This window comes from Bombus vancouverensis, chromosome 11, assembly GCF_051014615.1.
Source record: "Bombus vancouverensis nearcticus chromosome 11, iyBomVanc1_principal, whole genome shotgun sequence".
Taxonomy (NCBI): domain Eukaryota; kingdom Metazoa; phylum Arthropoda; class Insecta; order Hymenoptera; family Apidae; genus Bombus; species Bombus vancouverensis.
The window spans coordinates 1,966,153-1,989,464 of record NC_134921.1 but is presented as its reverse complement, the minus strand read 5'-3'; the positions used below and the strand labels follow the sequence as shown (position 1 = coordinate 1,989,464).

Sequence of the window (23,312 nt, the reverse complement as noted above, 5' to 3'; positions counted from 1 at the left end):
TAACTGAAAAGGTGTGAGCTTGTTTCCGTTTAACAAGATGTTAGTAAGTGATCTTATTCTACAACTTAACGCCAGTTTTCTTGCGGCAATCATGATTGAGAATTTGCACCGCCTTGGAAAATGTTACAATATATGATTTAAGTTGCTATTCAGTAAGTGATTGAGTGATCTGAACTATTGTTACATTGAAATTGAAATTATTTCATACATTTTAATACATTTCGGAGCTGGTAGTATTTTCTTGGAAAACTTTATCATTTCACATTTTTTAATACAGCGATCAATACTACACAATCAACGTAAAATGATCTTTATTGTCGTTAAGAAGACGATAATTTGTTTCTATCTATTTACTATTCATTTCAGTTCTTAATTCTTATTAACGAATGAGAAAACTAACTGTACTGCGGCACCGATATTATGTTTTGAACAGTGACAGAGAAGGATATTTCTATAATTTAATAAATATGATAGAGTGATTAAGTGTGTCACATGTCATTAGTCATTAGAAAGTAGACTCCTGCGGACTCCCACCAATAAAAGCAAACATCAGCTGAAGGCTACATTGGGGGACGCAAGCGTTTAACAATTTGCTGATGCAGAGCAAATTATTGAAGCAACGCTCGCTCAGGCTGTTATTTTGAATGCACTGTACGAAAGAGTAATTATGAAGGAGTCTATTCAATAACGTTAGATGAGGGATCATGAGTTATATTGTGTCACGTAGGAGACACAAGAATTCACGAAATTGACAGATCACCGGTGATCTCCTCGTGTCGTAGTTCGAACGTTTCACAAGTAAGGTAAAAATTTGGATTTTAGACGTAATAGTAAAATTTATTGTACGAATCCAACAGAGTAACGATTCAGAATGTTATAACAAAAAAGGTGTTGAGTGCTGATTTAGGAAGGTTCTAATATTAAGGTTTGTTACTTCTGGGGAAGGGGGGGATGGTTATCGTCCGGTGTATATCATGCGCGGCTATCCTGTTACTATCTGGTTATTGTTTCGATGGCATTCAGGATGTTTTGTCTATCCCATTACTATTTCTGAGTCTGTGACTATTGTGACGAAACGTAGCAATTTTTGATAGTTTAATAGATGCAATGGGAATTGTAAAGACATTTTCACGGCCAGCACTTTAAACAGATCAGCTGGAAGAGAGGGAATTGCCGGATTCGATACTCATAAAATTCAACAACGCATCTATTAGAATCAGATTCAAAGATACCGATGGCTACATCCGATATCTCCCGCAGTAGCAACATTTCAAGCCACAAAGTACAATGGAGACATTGAGCAATAAACTACATGACGAAAGAACACTTGCCGAAATGCAAAGATAACGAGAACTTCATTTGCAAAATCAAATAAATCCGAGATCAAACCATTCGAGGAAATACCTGCAAAAAAGATTTCTTTCAGATAGCTCAACTCAATCGATGAATATGCATATAGACTGGGCTATCGCAAAAAGAAAAAAGAAAGAATAATATAGAAAAATGTTATAACGGGATATTTTAGAACATGTCCTACGAGATGCAAATTCCGGTTCGTCAAGCCGTTGCGAAGAAACCGGTAAACACAAAAGAAAAAGTTACTACACATCGACTTGAGACACCTTTCTTATTTCCGAAGAAGTATTAAAAGCGTAAAGACGTTTCTATGACACATATACCTTCATTAGAACAAATGAATCCTATGTATATGTCGGAGATGAAAGAACATCGGAGCCTTTGGAATTTTGGATAATCCCGCAACGTTGTAACCTAGAGTCTACTATAGCTGTAATTGAACAATTGTAGTTATTCAATCCGATTGTAATTGTTCGAGAGTTGTGATAATGAGCTTGGGCTCGAGGCGACAGTCCGTCGCCGAACGTAGCCGCGGTCACAGGATGAACGCTTTGTCTAACAAAGGCATGGAATAATTCTATAGCTCTCCTTAAAAAGGAAATACTTGTAACACTCGACAGTAAACATTCCAACGGTCTCTGCCCCGTAGCTCGCCACACGCAGACCCCATTCTTCGAGTAAGATGATTGCCAGATGTCGATGCGCCTCCGCAATACATGTTCAGCTAGCCCGAGGGCCCGTTATAAATCTTAAAATTTAGTCAACTAAAGTCCTTCAAACAGACAAACAGTCTTTGTCCCAACTACGGGAAAATAGGGGAGACCTATTTTTCAACGAGCGGCGTCTCCCACTAGCAACTTTCCCTCGAGGGCGGCTAGCATCTTTTTCTACACACCGATATGGAGATTGACCAATTAGCAGCAACGCCAAATTCCCTCACCTTCTGAACGAAGGCTATCCTCGACGAATCCGATGATCTCGCGTTCTTAAACACACCCCAATATAGTTTTCCTCTGTGGCATCATCGGGACGGGAAAGTCATTCCCGCTCGCGATCTCATCGATGAAAAAGAGTAACCCCTTACGACCAGTGAATATCACGCGTCCGACTTAGATTTTGTGAGTATGTTCATCTATCATCCCGTCGACCGCGGATTCGTTATTGAACCTAGGATCATTGTCATTAGTTTCTCGAGTACCTAACTACCACGGTTACTTGTCCGGTTCTATAATAATCGTATTTGCACTAGTCAATGTCTTCTCTATTGCATAACGACAACGTGTAACCCAAACGAAGATTCGTTTCACGCTCTTAACCCTAATTCTAATGTAAACCCGACATATAGATATTCACAGAAAAAAATCTGGCTGGCTTTTATCCATTTGTGTTCTCAATATCTTTTTCTAAGTTTATCATTATCTTTTGTACATTAATCACACTGGAATGCAATTTATCCATTGGCGTTTCCATTGATCGCATTGCTTAAATGAATCTGAAGCTTTTAGGATACTCTAACAATTGAGTTACGTTAGTTAAACAAATTCTGTAATAAATATCGATTCCGTACTTGATGGGACGTGCGCTGCTCGTACAGTTGTAAACTTTGACTCTATTATCAACATGTAGCGTGACGTGCCACGCGGCACACATTATCACATCGACTACATAATCAATAGGCACTACATCTGATATTACATCTGCCTTACCCAATAGTACTTTTGCAATACCATTGCCGATATTCATGAAGATACCTGCAACGTCAAATTGGTTCAAAAGTTATTAATGATTCTCAACTGTCTCGAAATGTAGCGACACGGATATGGGAAGAGTAGCTGTAATTGACAGTAAAAACACAGGTTAAATAATGGCGATCTGGTAAAAATTAGTCAACTAGCTTCTCAGAAATTAATTACAACTATATTTTTCTGAATTTTTTAACTTTATTGCCTAAAAATGCTTATGTTGTTCAGCTTCGCAAATAACTCATAGCGATGAGTGTATCTGTTGAAAAAAGAAGTCGTATAGTCAATAATATAATCAGTAGTACATCTTAACTTGAATTTTAGGGAATAACGTTTGTAATGTCACAACTGTTTCTTCTTTTTATCGTGGAGTTGATCAGCGTAATCGCTTCTGTGCAGATCGTTTCTCATAATCAAAACGATTATGATAACTGACTACATCTGTTTTTAATTTCAAGATTATATAAGGGAATTAAATGAATTTTCATATCGCACAAGAAAACTGAGTAATTCTAAACGTTGTTTGGGTCATTTCCTCCCTCTGTACGCCGTAGGTGACAAACACGATTTTGCTTCGCGCCGCTTAACGTTCTGTACTCTCAACGGCTATTCGACGTTCTCGACGAGTAATCTCCCTTTTACTGTTAAACGATTGACTGGAATCTGAGCTAACACACAGGCCACATCAGGGTCTACAGTCTTATAACAATAACCAACCTTCTTTCATATCAGCAATTTCTTTATGATATGTTCGAAAGCATACAGCGTCAACTTCTGCGTTTCAACAACAGAAACCACAATAGTCATACGGACGAGGATGCGCTAACCACTAGTACACCAACTGACAATCACTACACCATACCCAAAGCAACAGCACAAGAAATCAGAAACATAATTGAGAGAACAAAAAATAATAAAGCACCAAGAATCGACCTAATTGACGGCAAAATCTTGAAAAACCTTCCGCCAAAAGCGATAAGACAAATCACAATAATAGTTAACGCAATACTAAGAATACAATACTTTCCAAAAACTTGGAAACTGGCACAAATCATAATGATACCCAAACCAGGCAAGGACCCACACGAAACCAAGTCCTACCGACCAATCTCATTACTTCCGGTGTTCTCTAAGATACGAGAGAAAATAATCTACGACCGGATAAAACCAATAATAGAGAAGAACCATTTAATACCGGATCACCAATTCGGATTCAGAAACAAACACTTCACAATAGAACAAACGCACAGACTCGTCAATGAAATCCTACAGGCGCTGGAAACAAAGCAATACTGTACAGCTCTCTTTATGGACATAGAGAAAGCATTTGACAAAATAAACCACGAAAGCCTACTACAATCAATCAGGAAACAGTTCCCGGGGCAGATATACCAACTAATCAAATCATACCTAAGCAGCAGGAGCTTCATAGTAAAAATCAAAAACACACACTCGGAAGCTAAAGAAATCAAGGCAGGAGTTCCGCAAGGAAGAGTCCTAGGACCAACTTTACACACATTATACACGGCCAACATACCAACAACTAACAACAGCAAAATACTGACATTCGCGTATGACACAGCTGTACTAGTCAGGCACACTAACTCGGCAACAGCAGTTACATTACTACAAGAACATATCACAAAAATAGAAAAGTGGCTTCAAGCAAAACAAATCAAAGCAAACCCCGAAAAATGCAAACACATTACATTCACACTGCGAAAACAGAAACCACCTAACATTGTACTAAACGGCACACGCATAATACAAACAAGGCAAGTCAAATACCTAGGACTCCACTTAGATTCACGACTCACATGGAAACAGCATATTAAAGCAACAATAGACAAAATACAGATGGCAAGGAGTGCAAATGTACTGGCTAACAAGTCGAAAATCCAAACTAAGCATAGAGAACAAACTAAAAATATAAAAAATGGTCATAAAACCAATCTGGACGTACGGAATAGCACTATGGGGAACAGCAGCAATGAGCCATATAACCAAAATAGAGGTAACGCAATCGAAAATACTCAGAACAATAGTAAACGCCCCATGGTACATCAGGAACGAGGACATTCGGAAAGACCTGGGAATACCAACGGTCAAGGAGGAGATTAACAAAAGTGCAAGAAGGCACGGAGAAAGAATAGCAACGCACCCAAACCGGCTGGCAGCGGAAACGGTCCACACATCAAGCATAAAAAGAAGATTAAAAAGGAGACACCCAACAGATCTCACAAAGGACATAACCTAACAAACACGATGATGGTACCCCGCTGGGGGTAGCCACCCACATGTTATATTAGCACACCGCTATAATATTTTACCAAATGTCCTACTGGACAAATTGTAAAATTGTAAAATAAATAAATAAAAAAAAAAAAGAAACTTCTGCGTTTGGCCACACGTTGAATAAGTAGTCCAATGCTAATACATATCCATCGCATATATTATATAATTATTTAAAATTATTGCCTCTTAAGCAGAAATATGTTATATTTCGCTCATTGTTGCCAGATAAAATGTTTAATGATATTACCGTGTGCTTTAAAATTTTATGTTGTTTCACGTTAAATACATCATGCACATGGTAACAAAGCATATCCTACTGTCTCGAGGGGCGCATCGCACGTCTTATGCTTAATTTAATTCCATTTAATTCCATAATACTATACTACACTACACATTTTAGGTTGAAACTAACTGCTTGTAATTGGATTGTATGTTGAAGGTTCATATCCCCGTAATTAAGTTAATAAAAAATGAAATAACGGTATCATGAACTAATTTTTATAGCGCAATAAGCAGAAAGTATTGTGGCGGCACTTGACAGTAAACTTCCCAACAGTTTATGTCGCGTGACGCACGACACAAAGACCCTATACCTGCGGACAAGATGATTGCCAGATGTCGATACATTCGTACCGAATATTTCCAGCTAGCCTAAGGACCGCTATAAATCTTAGAATTTATTTTAGCTAAGGTCCTCCAAAGAGACAAACAGTCTTTGTTTATCAGCCTCGAAGTCGACCACCTACCACGGGAACACACGAGAAATCTGCTATCTCGCACGTACGACGCTTCCCGCTAGCAACACCCTCTCAAGGGCAAGTAGCATCCTTTTCCAACGACCAACACGAATTAGCCAATAAGTAAACGTTAACGTACATTTCCCTCACTTTCCGAACCAAAGCTTTTCTCAACGAATCCGATGCCCTCGCATCTTTAGACACATCCCAACACAGTTTTCCTTCGCAGCAGCATCGTGACGGAAAGTCAGTCTGTTACACTAGCGCATCACGAATCATAGCTATCCGAGCTCTAACTTGTAACCGCGCATTCGCGAACCGAATATAATCGCGAGTCCTGTGTCAAGTGTACTCATCGATATTACAGTGAATAAACATTTATCGTTGAATAAATCTGAGTTTTCCTTCCGACCCTTCAGTATATTTCCATATACGTAACCTTCAGAATGTGCGAGTTAAAAATTGTCACAGTTTTATTCTATTGCTGATTTCTTTCATTCTTATGAAAATTATGGAGAGCTAAGGTCTTGTGATACGAGTGACTTGTATTATTCGGAATCACTTGGATGTAATGAAACGCTCTTATTTGCGATATGAGTGAGATATGAAGTGACGAGGGATTATCATTGTAAATATTTATAAAAATACCTGATTGTCCAGCAAAAGATACCAACCAACCAGGGTACGGTTCTTTTAGCGAGCAACAAATTATACTTGGTCGTACTATCGCAACAGTCAATCCTTTGCTATTGTTGGATATTGTCTGCTCTGCAAGATTCTTGGTGAACGTGTATGTATTTGGATACGTTTTTAAAATTCTTTCTTCGAGCAGATTAATCAATTCTTTGTCTTGTCGGTCACATATATCTATCACGAGAGAGGGATCTAGATTCGTGCTGCAAAATTATCAAGCATAAGATAACATGTTTGTCACGCTAAAGTCATTAATAAATTGCAAATTTGACGCATTTAAAGATTTAAAATGCAAAAACGCATAGAATGTCTAATAATATAACAGAATATAATGAAATAATACACAATAATATAGAAAGAATCGAAGATGAAGTACTTGCTGTAATTTTTAGTAAACGAACAAAGTTCTGCTTAGATTCTGTTCCTCAAATCATGTTTATTCATCTTAAAATATGAATTTATAATGATATCCGTGTCTAGTTGTTATCATGTACGTGTATCAAAACAAGTTCATCATTGAATTCAATAAAAAGAAGAAATTAGTAAAAGGTAAAATAATTTTCAATACGTAATTTTTATCATTGACAGATCTTGTATCATTGATTATTTCTTGTGTAAGTTTTCTTAAATTTATACCTGTTTTGACAAGTATTTATCATTTCAATGGAGACTGGCAAGTGTTAATCAGATAGACAAGTAAACAAATTATACTAAGTTATACATTACTTTCATCGTTTATTTATATTTAGAAGTAGGTTATGCACGATATTGAAAAAGTTGTTTAAGGAATGACGAATTATAACTGATTCTTACGTGTAGACCTTTTCCTCGATGTCTGATAGATTCGGATTACTGTAAGCTGTGCTTACATAGACAACGCTAATTACATGCTTGAGTTCCTTGCACAGTTTGATAATATTAGCGGTACCCTTCACGTTTGCATTGACGATCATATCCAATGGTTGATGGAAATTTATAGTGGCCGCAACGTGGAACACTATGTTTACATTCTCTATCAACATATCTCTGTCTTTTTGCAAAAGACCTAAATCTGGTAGAGTCACATCGCCCTCCACGAGATGAATTTTATCGAAAATTGTTGGGTTTTGTGCTCTGACACCATCAAAAATCTGAAGAATATAATATATAAGCTCGGTTCCCAATATAGAATATTATTAAGCATACTAATTTTCTCTTAATACATTTCTGACCGATCAGGAATAAATTTTTTTTTACGTAGGAAGTTAAGTTGTTAGTTTCTGTTTAACGTAGCCGGTCAACAGTGTGTTAAAAGTGTATGTCTGCAAAAATACGTTGTAATTTTTTTATACGTTTCTAGACTGCTTTAAAACTTGTTCAGTATAATTACGATACTCGCATCTCACTATACAGCTAACGAAGTTTCAAAAAATGTATCTAGCCCAGGTAGTATATGCATACAATTTTGCAGTGCCTACATATTTTCGTAAGTCAGTATAAGCATATTATATTCAAACTATCATATCTCCATGTGACAATAATTTATATCAGAGAGGAAATGAGAGTACTCGCGTTTATGTTCCTGATTATTCCCGGATTAATGTTGTACCACGCGGACAATACTGGAAGATGAGACACGCTAGCATATAGAAGAATCTATATAGTTAGGGACCTGCCCTATTTGATTCCTCATTAGCGTAAACCAGTATCTACTTAGCTTTATGCTGCAAGAACCTATTTAATTGTACGGTTATACGAAAGAGCTCATATGTATTTGTCTGTCCGAGATAGGTAAGTATGAGAATAACAAAATCGTACAATAATTAGACTAATTCTGAGATGCCCAAGAAAGAGAAAGTAACTGTTTACAATGTCTGTTTTAGAGAAGAAATCGCTAAAGACGCTATGTAATTCGCTAATTTCACCTCACGAGAGAAAAGCTTTCCGTCGCGATGATGCTGCAGAGGAAAACTATGATGGGGCGTGTCTAAGGATACGAGATCGTCGGATTCGTGGAGAGATGCCTTCGTTCGGAAAGTGAGGGAAATTGACGTTGCTGCTAATTGGTCAATTTCCATGTTGGTGGTTAGAGAAGGATGCTAGTCGTCCTTGACGGAAGGTTGCTAGCGGGAAGCGTCGTTCGTTGAAAAAAATAGATCTCCCCTATCCTGCCGTAGTTGGGACAAAGATTGTTTGTCTGTTTGAAGGATTTTAGATAACTAAATCTTAATATTTATAACGGCCCTCGGGCTAGCTGATCATGTACTGTGGAGACGCGTCGGCATCTGGTAACCGTCATACTCGAAGAATAGGATGTGCGTGTGGCGAGCCACGGGACAGAATCCGTTGAAATGTTTACTGCAGAGTGCCGCTACAACTATTTCTTTTTAAGAAGTGCTATACTATTACTCCGCACCTTTGTTAGACAAAACGTTCATCCCTTGACAGCGGCTACGTTCAACGACTGCTTGTCACCTCGAGCCCAAGCTCACTATCATAAATCGCGGAACGTGAAAATACCCCGAATCGACATGACACGGTCGTAACACCTCCCGGGTGATCCGCGGATACCAACCGCCAACACCAGAGGGCTACTACGAAGACAACGAGTCTGTGTGTCTCGCTAGCGGTCGAATATACGGGCGCACGTTACAAATACCGCACCTAGCGAGATTCCATTTACGTCTAAGGCAGGGACTACCGGGTATAGCCTTACTTGACTGATGAGTCCACCGGTAGTCCCGGGACGAAACGCGAATTCTCTTTTCACCCGGCAGCGACTACCAACTACCACACCGGTATTGGATAACTTATCACACAGGTCTTGGATCCTTCCGCAGTACGAGGAGATATGCATGCTAGGAGTCTTCTCGATCGTGCCCAGTTCCCGCATGCATAAAACAATGTCCATCGACGTAGATCTCCCACGGACATCTTCCAGTGCTTTCCAGAACTCCCCCTCACTGTTTTCAGGACTCTGATATCCCCGAGATACTCGGGGCGAACATGCCGGAAAATGTACGCACGTGCTTTGTTATCCATTTTTATACAGTCTGGTCTCAACCTTTCTGCTGTCGTTAATCCTGACTCTACTGCATCCCAGCAGACCAGGAAAACCAACGAAACTTCCGCATCGCCTTCCAGTATTCATAATTGCCCTTACTCAGGGTCGGATTCATATCCTTGTCCACATTACCCATTTCCTCCTGATCGACCATGGCGTGGTCTCTTCTCGGACAATTTCAGAAAAACACATAACCACAACAAATAAATGTCTTTACCGTCGCAGTTTACTGCCCTGGGCCCATAACCTGTTATTAAATATAGGTTTGGGGTTGAGATATAATTGATTTGCACAGTTTCAACTATTGCTTTCTATATTTCATCTCTTCGCACAAAACGTCTGAACACACCGGATACACTTAGATAATTAACACGTGGTCGATTCCTAAGCCAAAAGAGTGTCACAGACGAAATTCGAGCAACTGTATATAACAAACCGAAATTCCGAACGCCTTATCGCGTGTGACCGTCCGGTCAGCACCCGTTCTCAGCCGCCTGAGTGGCATTCGATCACTCCAGCCGTTCTCCGAATTTTACACTAAGCATAAACAAAACCTTCTCCCACTCCAACGAATGGAAGAATATAAATGCTCCCTTCAAAATCATCCAGTCAGTCTAATAAAAAAATTCTTAACTAATCCAAGTATCGAAAGTGTATCATCGCGAACCGAAAAATTGTATAAATTGAGTAAAAAATAAAAAGAACTTAATCTCCTTTTCGGAAATTAACAAGTTCCTTATTTTTACCTTAATTTTACACGACATTTTTGGCGATCCGTGCCAGGATCTATTCACTTCAGTGCAAACGGAATTACGATTTCGGCGTACGCGCATCATTGAAGATCGAAGGATCAACGGACCCAGTGCGAATCTTTGCTACTACGAAGCCCTGCAGCAACTTTCAACGTTCCACTACGGTGAAACTAGACGAGAGGACTACGGTCAGCGCAGAGCAAGCCTACGAATAAGATTCGGAATCTAGAACCAACCAGAGAGGAAACATCCCTGAGACTCCTCAATGGTCATAGCTACTACGGTAAGCTGAAAAATCTGGATTCATTTTCACGATACCGTGTGAGAAAACCCAGTTTCTCAAGCGCTTCGAGTCCAAATAGCAACAGTAGTTCAGACTCAATAAGCTCAATTAGAATCATGCCCACATCACGAAAAGACAAAGTCGAAACTATTGAAACCGTTTCTACAAACGGAGGTACGGACAATTCGATTCGTGCCATACTCGACGTGATACAAAAACAAATTGAAATTCTTGCGCAACGTGTAGAAGAGACACAACGGACGGCCGACAGTGAAAATAAGAAGCGTGCCGCGGAAATAGAACTATTAGGCAAAAATATCTCCAAAATAAAAATAGGACGCGACGCTACTACAGAACTAGGCTCCCTTATTACTATGGACGAATCTGTTGCCGCGAGAGATAGAACTTCCCCACCATGCGTTCCAATTCGAACAGAAGAAGACAACCATCCCTCTTACGAAGACCCTCCACCGCAATTCGCCTCTCCGAGCTTACGGGCCAAAGACGCGATAGTATGTATTCCGCAATTAAACGGCGAAGACAATATCGGAGTAGAAGAATTCATACGCGAAGTACGCGAATTACGAGCCATGTGTAGCGAACCCACGTTACTATTAAAAATGATTAAAATCGGGAAAATCACGGGTAAAGCCGCAATGGCCATCTGCAATATATCGATATACGAATACGGACACCTGTACGATGCCCTAAGACGAAACGTAGCCACCCAAGACTCTGTTAGAGAACATCAAGACCAGCTACGCGAAACGAGACAGCGTCACGACGAAAGTGTGCAAAGTTATATCATCAGGTTCCGCAGAGCACTCAATAAGTTACAATACAGTATAACGAACGAATACCGTGACGAAATTACTAGACGAGCTATGAACGACAGGATTTTAAAAGACTCCGTGATCGATTTTATCCGAGGCCTGAAAGGCGAAATAGGACAATTACTACTCGCCAATCCACCATACAATATCCTTGAAGCCGAAAAGAAAGCCACCGACATCGAGCGATTCTTCAGGGAAGATCGAAATCGACGACTAAAACCAATAGAACGATTACGACTTCCTGAGCAGCAACGACTAACAACCAATAATCCTAATCCGATCACTAAAAAACCAACTCCAACACCCAATCCAATGCCAAGAAGCTTCCGACAAACCGAACAAATACCACTTGCCCAAAGGACACAATTAAAATGCTTCAAATGCAACCAAATCGGACATGTCTCCAGTCAATGTAAAAATTTTCGAACACCCAGCCAATTTCCGAGACTACCAGCAGTCCACAATCTCGAGACACACAAGGAAGAAATAGAGGAACCAATAGACCAGACCTACGAATTAACGCCACAACAGGAAGACTACCCACAGTACTTTTACGATCCGACGGACAGCGACATAAATTCCTCATTGACAGCGGAGCAGGAATTAATATACTCAAGCGAAGATGCGTATTACGACCAAGAATAACAAAAGAACAGAAATTCTCGATGGGACACTCTAAATTTAAAACCAACGAACACGCTTTGATAAAACTATTTGGCAAAACTCTAGAATTTTTTGTGGTAGAAGACAACTTTCCAATTATAGAAGACGGCATACTCGGTTTGCCAGCCCTATCTAAATTCAAATTTGAACTCTCGAATCAACAATTAAAACTTGACAATAATATACTTTTATTGCAACAGGAAAACGACGTACCTCCAAAACAAGCAGTGTCAAAAACAGTCTACCTGGAAGGAAAACCGACAACGATATGCTTTATCAATGGTGGTGAGTGCCCAGCCAAAATGACTAATTTTATCGAAAATTCAAATACGTATGATCAAGTCTCCACGTTTAAAGATTTAGTTAGACTTTCGCATATAGAGAAAACCCTCCGTGAACCAATTGAAAAGATATTGCTGTTCTACCTTGACGTATTCAATCTAGAGACCGACTTATTACCATGCACTAATCTTGCTAAACACACAATAACGTTAAAAGAAAATAAAATCATTAACACAAAATCTTACCGATCGCCTGAATGCCATAAAGAAGAAATCAAACGACAAATGGACGAAATGCTACAAAAGAACATTATAGAACCATCTGATTCTCCTTACAATTCACCAGTCTGGGTAGTACCAAAAAAGGCAGACGCCTCAGGGAAACAGAAATGGCGAATTGTAATAGACTTCAGAAAAATAAACGAACTAACTGACCAGGACGCATATCCATTACCTGACATAGACGACATACTATCTCAACTAGGCAACGCAAAATTCTTCTCAGCCCTCGATTTATCCTCCGGATTCCACCAAATCCCAATGGACATAGACTCTAAAAAGTACACAGCATTCTCCACACCACAAGGACACTATCATTACAATAGGATGCCATTCGGTTTAAAGAATGCACCTGCAACATTTCAACGCATGATGGATACCGCGCTAAGAGGACTCATAAATAAACATTGCTTCGTATATTTAGACGACATTATAATATTCGGACAGTCGATTGAAGAGCACAATAGCAACCTCGCGATAGTATTGCAACGCCTACGCGAACTCGGACTCAAAATACAGCCGGACAAGTGCGAATTTCTCAAACCAGAATTAGAATATCTTGGACATATAGTAACCGCCGAAGGTGTAAAGCCAAATCCCAAAAAATTAGAAGCCGTTAGCAATTTCAAACAGCCACGTAATCCCACAGACATCAAATCGTTCTTAGGACTAGCAGGTTATTACCGTAAGTTCATCAGAAACTTTTCTAAGATCGCGAAACCATTGACCGAACTTACAAAAAAGGAGACACCATTTCATTGGACAGATAAAACCCAGGAAGCATTCCAGACATTAAAAGACAAACTCTGTTCATCACCCGTACTAAAATTCCCAGACTTTGCGAAACCATTCACATTAACGACTGACGCCAGTAACGAAGGTATAGGTGCAATCTTATCACAGGACGGACATCCATGTTGTTATATCTCGCGAACTCTAAACCCACCGGAACGAAATTATTCCACTACAGAAAAAGAACTTTTAGCAATAGTATGGGCCGTGAAACGCCTCCGACAATATCTGTTAGGACGGAAATTCCTCATCCGAACCGATCACCAAGCACTAAAATGGTTACAGAATTGCAAAGACCCCTCATCACGCTTGATGAGATGGCGATTAAAACTAGAAGAATACGAATACGACATAGAATACACGAAAGGAAAAGATAATACTGCAGCCGACGCACTATCTAGAATACATGTTCTGACCAGACGACGCGAAAATTTGAACATAGAACTCGATAAAAAATATCACGATTGGGAAAAATCTACCGACACGTTACCCAAAATTCTCAAAATGACTCCGAACCGTAAATCTTTCTATCAATTATCCAAAACAGAGCTAGGAAATTACGACAGAATCGAATGGTTAACTAAATTAAACGAAATTATTCATATAAACGAAAAGATAGGTATAGGCGACGACAGTTTCACAGAGACCGAAAAGAACGCGATCAAACAAATTTTACTATTCCTGAACGACACCGTAAAAGAATTAAATTTTGCATGGGAACCAATTCAAACATATAGCGACGAAGAAATAGACGAATTATTGAAAGAAAATCACGATTTAGTAGGACACCCCGGTATACAAAAGACATACGATCGCATTCGTGAACGGCACAGAGTACCAGATTTGATGAAACGTATACAACAACATATAGAATCATGCGACACCTGTCAAACATCTAAAACTACACGTATCAGACCGCGCGAAGAACCTTGTATCACCGACACACCCCTCGAACCAAACGATAAAATTGCTATGGACTTATTAGGCCCACTGAAAAAGACGAAAAAAGGCAATCAGTACATTCTATCCATACATGACGAATTGACAAAATACTTAATACTCGTACCACTAAAAACTCAGCAAACGGAAACAATTTGGAACGCACTCTTGAATCATTACATTTACATCTTTTCCGCTCCAAAAAAGATATTAACTGACCGCGGACAGAATTTTATATCTAGTTTAATGCAACAGTACGAAGACGCGTTCAAAATCAAACATATCAAAACGACATCCTTCCACCCACAAAGTAACGGATCGTTAGAACGGACACACGCAGTAATAACAGACATGTTAAAATCGATACAGCGAAATTCGGATGAAGAATGGGACGATCAACTTAATTTTGTATGCCTTGCATATAACACAATGATACACGACTCTACTGGTTACACGCCATTCGAACTCACATTCGGACACCAAGCCAATCTTCCCTCCACAATATCCAAGAATCCCCAACGCACATACGCAGACGAAGTCACGTTCCGCAAAAAGGAATGGGACTCTAGACTCCGACACGCTCGCGAAACATTGATCAAAAGTAAACAGCGATATCAGCGCGATCAAAAACGTAAAATTATAAAGCCTCAATCAGTTTTCAAAGAAGGAGACTCTGTTTTAATACATAACGATCATAAAAGGCATAAACTTGATGTGGAATGGTTAGGACCGTACACGATTGATAAAGTATGTACTCCATACTATCTGATTCAAGACAAAAAGATACACGGTAATCGTTTAAAACCTTACTTTCCAGGTCGACGCTCCTTTTTGCCGGAATAGTATCCGCGCAAATAAATATTACACCATTAGAAGGAAACTCTGTATTCGTAGAAAACATAGGAAAAGGATATTTATACAGCGACACTGCCAATGTAATAGTAGGATTAGACACTAGCGACATATACGAACAGATAAGCGCAATAGAATCATATAAATTAACAATAGACTCACGTGTAATCAGCAAACAATACGTCGAAGAGTTAGGCGGATTACAAAATCGCATCAATAACCTAAAACAACTCGCAAAACACTTGAAAGCGTTAACACATACCCGGAGCACACGAGGTTTGCTTAACATCATAGGTTCCGTATCGAAAAGTCTGTTCGGGACTCTCGACGATGATGATCTTACGCTCATAAACAAAAATATGGACAAACTATTCGATGATAATAATAAAATCAAGACCATAATAGCTAATCAAACAGCACTTATTAGAAAAATTGTAAACTCAGAAAACCTAAACCACTTAGAGAGATCATATAGTGATATATTAAAATTACAACAGCAGGCAAATATCGATAGATCTATGCTTAAGATGATCATGAAAGTCGACACCGCGATGCAAACTTTACACTTCCAATTAGATGAAATACTTAACGTCATGATATTAGGCAAACAAGGAATAATTAGTCCACAAATACTTGACCCCAATGAATTCATAGAAAATTACGCCAAGGCAATAGGTAGCCAGATGTACAACACCGCGATTTCTGCCAAAACCGAACATTTTCAATTCATACTCGACATCAGTGATCTTAAAATCTTCACAATAGATGACAAAATATTTTTCAAAATCATAGTACCTTTAGTCTCTAACACAGAATGGAACATATTACAAGTATATTCTATCCCGAGTAAAAGAAATGGAGTATTTTTGGCTCCAGTAGTCGAACATCAGATATATTTAACTTCAGGTCTTTCATTTATAAACGCTGATATCGAGTATTTCAACAAACTTTGTAAGAATCGAGCCGGAACCACTATATGCAAACAAACACTACCAATCCATGACAGAAATTCAAAAACCGATTGTCGCAGCGAAATAATAAATTTCAAACCACACATTGAACATTGTCAAATAACTGTACTTAAGATTGAAGACATTAGCTTTATACCGCTCAAAACTAGCAACTGTTACATTGCGATACCAGCAAATCCGATAGAAATAGACACAATTTGCCAAACGAAACATACCTTACAAAAACTTGACAAGCCTTCCATCATAAGAGCTAACACTTCTTGCGATATATTGTACAAAGACGAACACATATTCGCGTATAGGCGAAACAAAAAACGAAGTCATATACGAAATCAAAACAAAAACCCTAGCGCTCAAAACAAACGATAGTTTCACTCATCTATTAGATAAACTCGAGCGAGCACCGAAAATAATAGATAATTTACAAGGCTATAAAACAACGATCGATAAAATAGGCGACGAGATAGAAACTCTTAATTTCGAACACAGAATTAAAAATATACAGTATTGGGGACTGACCACGCTCCAGATATTAGGGTACATAGCATTAGGCATACTAGGTATATATGGATTAAACAAAATAGGGGTATTCAAATGCATCAGGAAATGTATACCGAACAAATTATGTATCAATTTATTTTGCTGCCGAAATGAAACTGTAATCAACAGCCACAATGCGACAGCCCCACCAGTACCACTCACCCTGGGCTCAACACCCAACATCTATATTCCAACCAACACATACCACTCAGATGGAGAGGAGGAATCAGCTGTAATTTTCAAGCCACGTCAAGTCCGATTCCACAAAAGTCTTCTGAAGAAAACTTGAGGGATCAAGTTCAATCTAAGAAGGGGGGAATGTCACAGACGAAATTCGAGCAACTGTATATAACAAACCGAAATTCCGAACGCCTTATCGCGTGTGACCGTCCGGTCAGCACCCGTTCTCAGCCGCCTGAGTGGCATTCGATCACTCCAGCCGTTCTCCGAATTTTACACTAAGCATAAACAAAACCTTCTCCCACTCCAACGAATGGAAGAATATAAATGCTCCCTTCAAAATCATCCAGTCAGTCTAATAAAAAAATTCTTAACTAATCCAAGTATCGAAAGTGTATCATCGCGAACCGAAAAATTGTATAAATTGAGTAAAAAATAAAAAGAACTTAATCTCCTTTTCGGAAATTAACAAGTTCCTTATTTTTACCTTAATTTTACACGACAAGAGCGTCGTTAAGAGTCGTACCAAGTTAGCTTGTAGGAACTAGCGATCATACCAACTTAACGTTTCTCAACGAGGGAATATTCTCCTATTTCCTCGAGAAAAAATATAGTAAATATGTCGGAGTCAGGTTGGCACTTTGGGGCGTTCTATGAACCTTTACTTACTTTACCGTCGCGGTTGTGGTTAGTATTTATCAGTGCGAATATGGGCACTACAAGAGGCTATGAGTAACGGCAATAGGATGTCCGAGATGATGGTGACAACGAATCCAGGTTCGATAACGAATCCACGGTTCACGGGACGACCAGTATCAGCGTGACTTACTCGGCAATTCGCTCAACGACTAAATGACTAAAAGCTCTCTCAATCCAGATGAACCTACCCTTATATACTCCTGTCCCCGCTTCTCGGGTCAATCCTTGTTTTTAAGGAGAGTCATAAAATCATTCCGTACCTTTGTCAGGTACGCGGCCCTCCCGTGACCGTGGCTACGTCTGGTGACCCGTTATGTCACCTTAAACCTGAACCCATCGTCGCAACGCCAGGTTGGAACATTAAAAGTTGTTTTCCTTATTTTTATTGCTTAAACATTAAAATCTTGACTGTGGTGATGGGAGGTTTTTCCCAGCATTCCCGACGGAAAGTCCCGCTGTCCTTCCATCTCCGACAAATATATATGGCGGAGATGAAAGAACACCGGAGCCTTTGGAATTTTGGATAATCCCGCAACATTGTAACCTAGAGTCTACTATAGCTGTAATTGAACAATTGTAGTTATTCAACCCGATTGTAATTGTTCGAGAGTTGTGGTAATGAGCTTGGGCTCGAGGCGACAGTCAGTCGCCGAACGTAGCCGCGGTCACGGGATGAACGCTTTGTCTAACAAAGGTATGGAGTAATTCTATAGCTCTCCTTAAAAGAAATATTCGTGGCGACACGCGACAGTAAACATTCCAACGGTTTCTGTCCTGTGGCTCGCCACACGCAGACCCTATTCTTCGAGTAAGATGATTGCCAGATGTCGATGCGTCTCCGCAGTACATGTTCAGCTAGCTCGAGGGCCCGTTATAAATCCTACGATTTAGTCAACTAAAGTCCTTCAAACAGACAAACAGTCTTTGTCCCAACTATGGGAAAATAGGGGAGACCTACTTTTCAACGAGCGGCGTCTCCCACTAGCAACTTTCCCTCGAGGGCGGCTAGCATCTTTTTCTGACCACCGACATGGAGATTGACCAATTAGCAGCAACGCCAAATTCACTCACCTTCTGAACGAAGACTATCCTCGACGAATCCGATGATCTCGCGTCCTTAAACACACCCCGTTATAGTTTTCTTCTGTGGCATCATCGGGACAGGAAATTCATTCTCTCTCGCCATCTCATCGACGAAAAGAGTAACACCTTACGACCAGGGAACATTACGCGTCCGACTTAGATTTTGTGAGCACGTTCATCTATCATCCCGTCGACCGCGGATTCGTTATTGAAGCTAAGATCATTGCCATTAGTTGCTCGAGTATCTATTTACCACGGTTGCTTGTCCAGTTCTATGATAATCGTATTTGCATTAGTCGAAGACTTCTCTATTGCATAGCGTCACGTGTAATCCAAACGAAGATTCGTTTCACGCACCTAACCGTGATTCTAATGTAAACTCGACATATATAGTTTTTATTATTTATTGAAATTACAATCAATTCTCGCGTTGAGAATTTTCAGTAGTTTTTCTGGCGTGGGGCAGTAACATGGCTAATTATTTATAATAAGTTATTATTTATTATAGATAAGTATAATTTGTACGTAAGTATTGTACATAAGTAGATGTTACTTAATTGAAATAACTAGTTGAATCTATCGTTTAGGTCTAACGGGTAGTGTCTCTTCAGCCTGCGGATCTGGTCCGTCGTGTCAAGTAGTCCAGTGATTAGGGGGTTTCGGTGTTTGTTGACTCTTTTGCTATATCTGTCGCTATATTTTGCTATTTCCTCTTTGACTGTGGGTATCTTGAGGTCGCGGTGTATTGTTTCGTTGGTGACATACCAAGGTGCATCAATTAGGGATCTTAGCGTTTTCGATTGGAAACGTTGAAGTATTTCAATGTTGGAGTTACATGCTGTTCCCCATAGTTGGATAGTTGGATTAGTTTCTTCATTTTATCTGATTATGTTTTTTCCAAGTTAGCCTCCTGTCCTGGGTCATGCCCAGGTATCTGACTGAGTCCTTGCTAGGAACTATTATGTTTTTAATGGTAACCTGGGGGCAGGTTTGTTTTCGGAGCGTGAAGGTTACATGAGAGGAAACCACTTTTCCATGGAGTCAAGACATCGCTGGAGAGTGGATGAGGCAATTACCGGGTCTGCGTGGGTAGCTAATAGCACTGTGTCGTCCGCAAATGTTGCTATTGTTATCTCGTTTGATATAAGTAAGTCGGCAGTGGACATGGAGAACAGTAGGTGTCCGAGGACACTACCTTGGGGTATGCCAGATTCTATTGGGAATGTTGTGGAAGTGGCGTCTAAGCATTTAACCATGAATTGTCTATTGGTTAGGTGGGATTTTAGGATGGTGTAGTAGGGGTGTGGTAGGATCTTTTTATGTTTGTATAGTAGCCCTTCGTGCTATACTTTGTCGAATGCCTGTTGGATGTCTGGGAATACCGCTGAGCAATATTTTTTCTTTTCAAGGGTTTGGCTGATCATGCGGGTTATGCGATTGATTTGCTCTACTGCTGAATGTTGTTTCCGGAAGCCGAATTAGTGATCTGGGAGTGTTTTCAAGTCCTCTAGGAGTGGAAGGAGTCGATTCGTGAGCATCTGCTCGAATAGTTTAGACAGGGTACGTAAAAGACTGATTGGGCGATAGGTGCTAGTTACATAGATCGGTTTTCCGGGTTTAGGGATGAGGGTAATCAGTGAGATTTTCCAGGCCTTAGGAAAGTGTTCAAGGCGAAGGATAGCGTTAAAAATCAATGTGATGAGTGGTAGTAAATATATACATAGTAAATATAGCACTAATCAATTTCTCTTTCTTGGACAACTTGCAAATAGCCTAATTATTTTACGATTTTGTTATTCTCATATTTACCTATCTCGGACAGGAAAGTACATATGAACTTTTCTGTATAAATAATGTTTCAGCATCTTTAATATATATACGGCTTCCAGTCTTTTAGTATTGCGACAGTATTACGTGTTTTATGATAGTAATTCTAAATTATGAGAAGGGAAAAGCGTAAATAAAAACGTAATATTAATGATACAAAATTAGATAATAGATAACGTTCGAAATCTTAAACTGCTGCCTTGTAAACGTCTTCATCCGTAAGGAATCAGAAATGAAATAACAAATAAAAATAGATAAATGAATGAGTTGAAAAGCTGCACTGATTGATTTCATGAATGGGAAAGTACGTAAAAGTGGTGATGTCAACCGCGTTTGTTGATGTGTTCGTTATTCACCTAAAAGTTCACTATTATTTATGTCGTTCTTCTTGCAGAAAATGAGCCTTTTACTGCAAAAATGTTCGCAGTCAAGAAGTTGATTATTAGTTAATGAATGATAAAATAAAAATTCTGTAGGGAATCGAGTGGGCCATTCTTAGCTTCTCTGTTATCCAACGAAAAATTAACGAGTATATCCTGACACCATTCGCGCTCAAAACAGAATAGAAATTACTGTTCCAAGTCGCGGTGTTGAACCAAATAGGCAAGAATTGAATTACATCATATTTGCATTAATCGGCTCACATGAACTTACGAAGGTAATATTATTATTATATAAGAATATTATTTACGAACCGGATCATATATTAGCTTCTTGAATCGCTGTTCTATCATTTGGTTACGTTTCGGCCGGATCAATATAAAAATAGCAGCGATGTGTGAACACGTGCGTATCAGTTTTTCCAGAAGGCCTTTGCCCACGAATCCTGTCGCCCCTGTCATAAGAATTCCAGTTCCGGCATAGAAACCCTCGATGGAATTCACATTACGTAATTTTTCATTTATCTCGTTTTCGTTAAGCTTTGTATTCATTGTACTAAAATCACAGGGCTTCCCCTCTTTCAACCCAAATATCTGCAAATGAATATGAAAAAATAAATCGGAAAATTAATAAATAAAGAATATTGTACAATTTTATATCTTAAATTTCTATATATGTGTTATGTTAAGAAAAACAAAAAATCTCAGGATAATCCGTACCAGAGGGAAAACGATTCAACGATGATGGTTTATTTCGCGAACTGAGCAAGTGTGTAATTTTATCACAATGCAGTTTATTTGCTAACTACACCATTATATGTGTAATCATTAACATTTGACTTCTGTTTTCATTAAATATCGATACTATAACAATGTTCCTACTACTATGCTACTATAAAAATTAACATAAAAATATTTGATTTAAAAGATTTTTCAAATGCTAATGCGTACAAAACGCTATGTAAAAGGAGGAAAAGAGTACAAAAATTCTTGTATAAGAAATATTTCATCCCTATTATCATTCAAATAGCTTGGAATGCTTTAAACGAATATTGTAATATAACTTCCAAGTCGTTTCCTGCAAATTAATATACAGGCTCAATTAATAAAATTTACCACTTTGAAATAATTCACTTTCTGTTGATTTATTCAGAAAATATTTTAAATACTATTTATTGCATTCGAACAAACTGATCAAAAGTATATATTCTGATCTTTTTATGAACTAACTTTTCTGAAATATCAATGTGACAATGAGTTTTATAAATGATACCGCATATTTTTCTAGTGCTCTGTTGTATCCGCCAAAAACACGAATTCAACGACCTATAACGATTGAAAAACGGGGAATCTTTCATCGATGTTATGCGATATGTAAACGTGTGTGAGTGGGGGTGTGCATTATTAGCGGTATGTGTTCCAAATCTTCAGTGGCATATATGAAATAGCAAGTAAGTGAAGATAGAGCATGTAAAATTTAGAAGCAGTAGAATTTCGAGCGTAAATCAGCAAGTTAAAGGCAATTATGCGTTTTTCCATTAATATACGTGGCAACACTATAATTTTAACAGGTTATGGACCCAGAATTCAACTGTAGACGGTACGTGTGAATTTTTGGAAAGAATAAAGGAAGTTAAGGAAGGAAAGATAGCTGTATTTGGATATCAAGAAGTCGAAGAGCTTTCATAGATTTCAAGATTCTAATTACGAATCGTGGAAGTTGCAAATCAAAAATTTGTAACCGTATGTTTTCGGAAAATATAAGATAAATAGCAGATAATAAGAGATTAGGATGAAGAAGATTAGGGGACAAAACAGCAATGGAAACCTTAAAATTGAAATTAATAGAATAAATGGCAAGGTAAAACGAACGATGAATCAGGAAACTCGTAAAGACACTACATTCTTCGTGAAAGATAAAACATGTCGTAACGAAGAATTTCATTGGCGAGAGAGCCCTATTTTACGTGACCTCAATGTAACTCGATTCCAAACGACTTGTTGGAAATGCAACAAGCCAAGACTACGATTGTATAAACAAGTCTCTGCGAAAGTATACGAAACATAAGTATTCTCTGATTGCGTTGATTTT

At 38.9% G+C, this 23,312-nt stretch overlaps 1 protein-coding gene across 1 annotated transcript in view; it reads right to left on the bottom strand.

Annotated features, from left to right (window-relative positions):
• LOC117160794 (putative fatty acyl-CoA reductase CG5065) overlaps positions 1-23,312 on the bottom strand; it is a 37,628-nt gene that overhangs the window by 3,304 nt on the left and 11,012 nt on the right. Inside the window, exons 2-5 of the mRNA XM_033341796.2 lie at positions 21,536-21,814; positions 7,637-7,953; positions 6,779-7,026; positions 2,924-3,107 (exon numbers count right to left, since the gene is read on the bottom strand). Of these exons, the coding sequence (XP_033197687.2) occupies positions 2,924-3,107; positions 6,779-7,026; positions 7,637-7,953; positions 21,536-21,772 (986 nt within the window). The 5' untranslated portion in view covers positions 21,773-21,814. The remainder of the gene's footprint in view (positions 1-2,923; positions 3,108-6,778; positions 7,027-7,636; positions 7,954-21,535; positions 21,815-23,312) is intronic.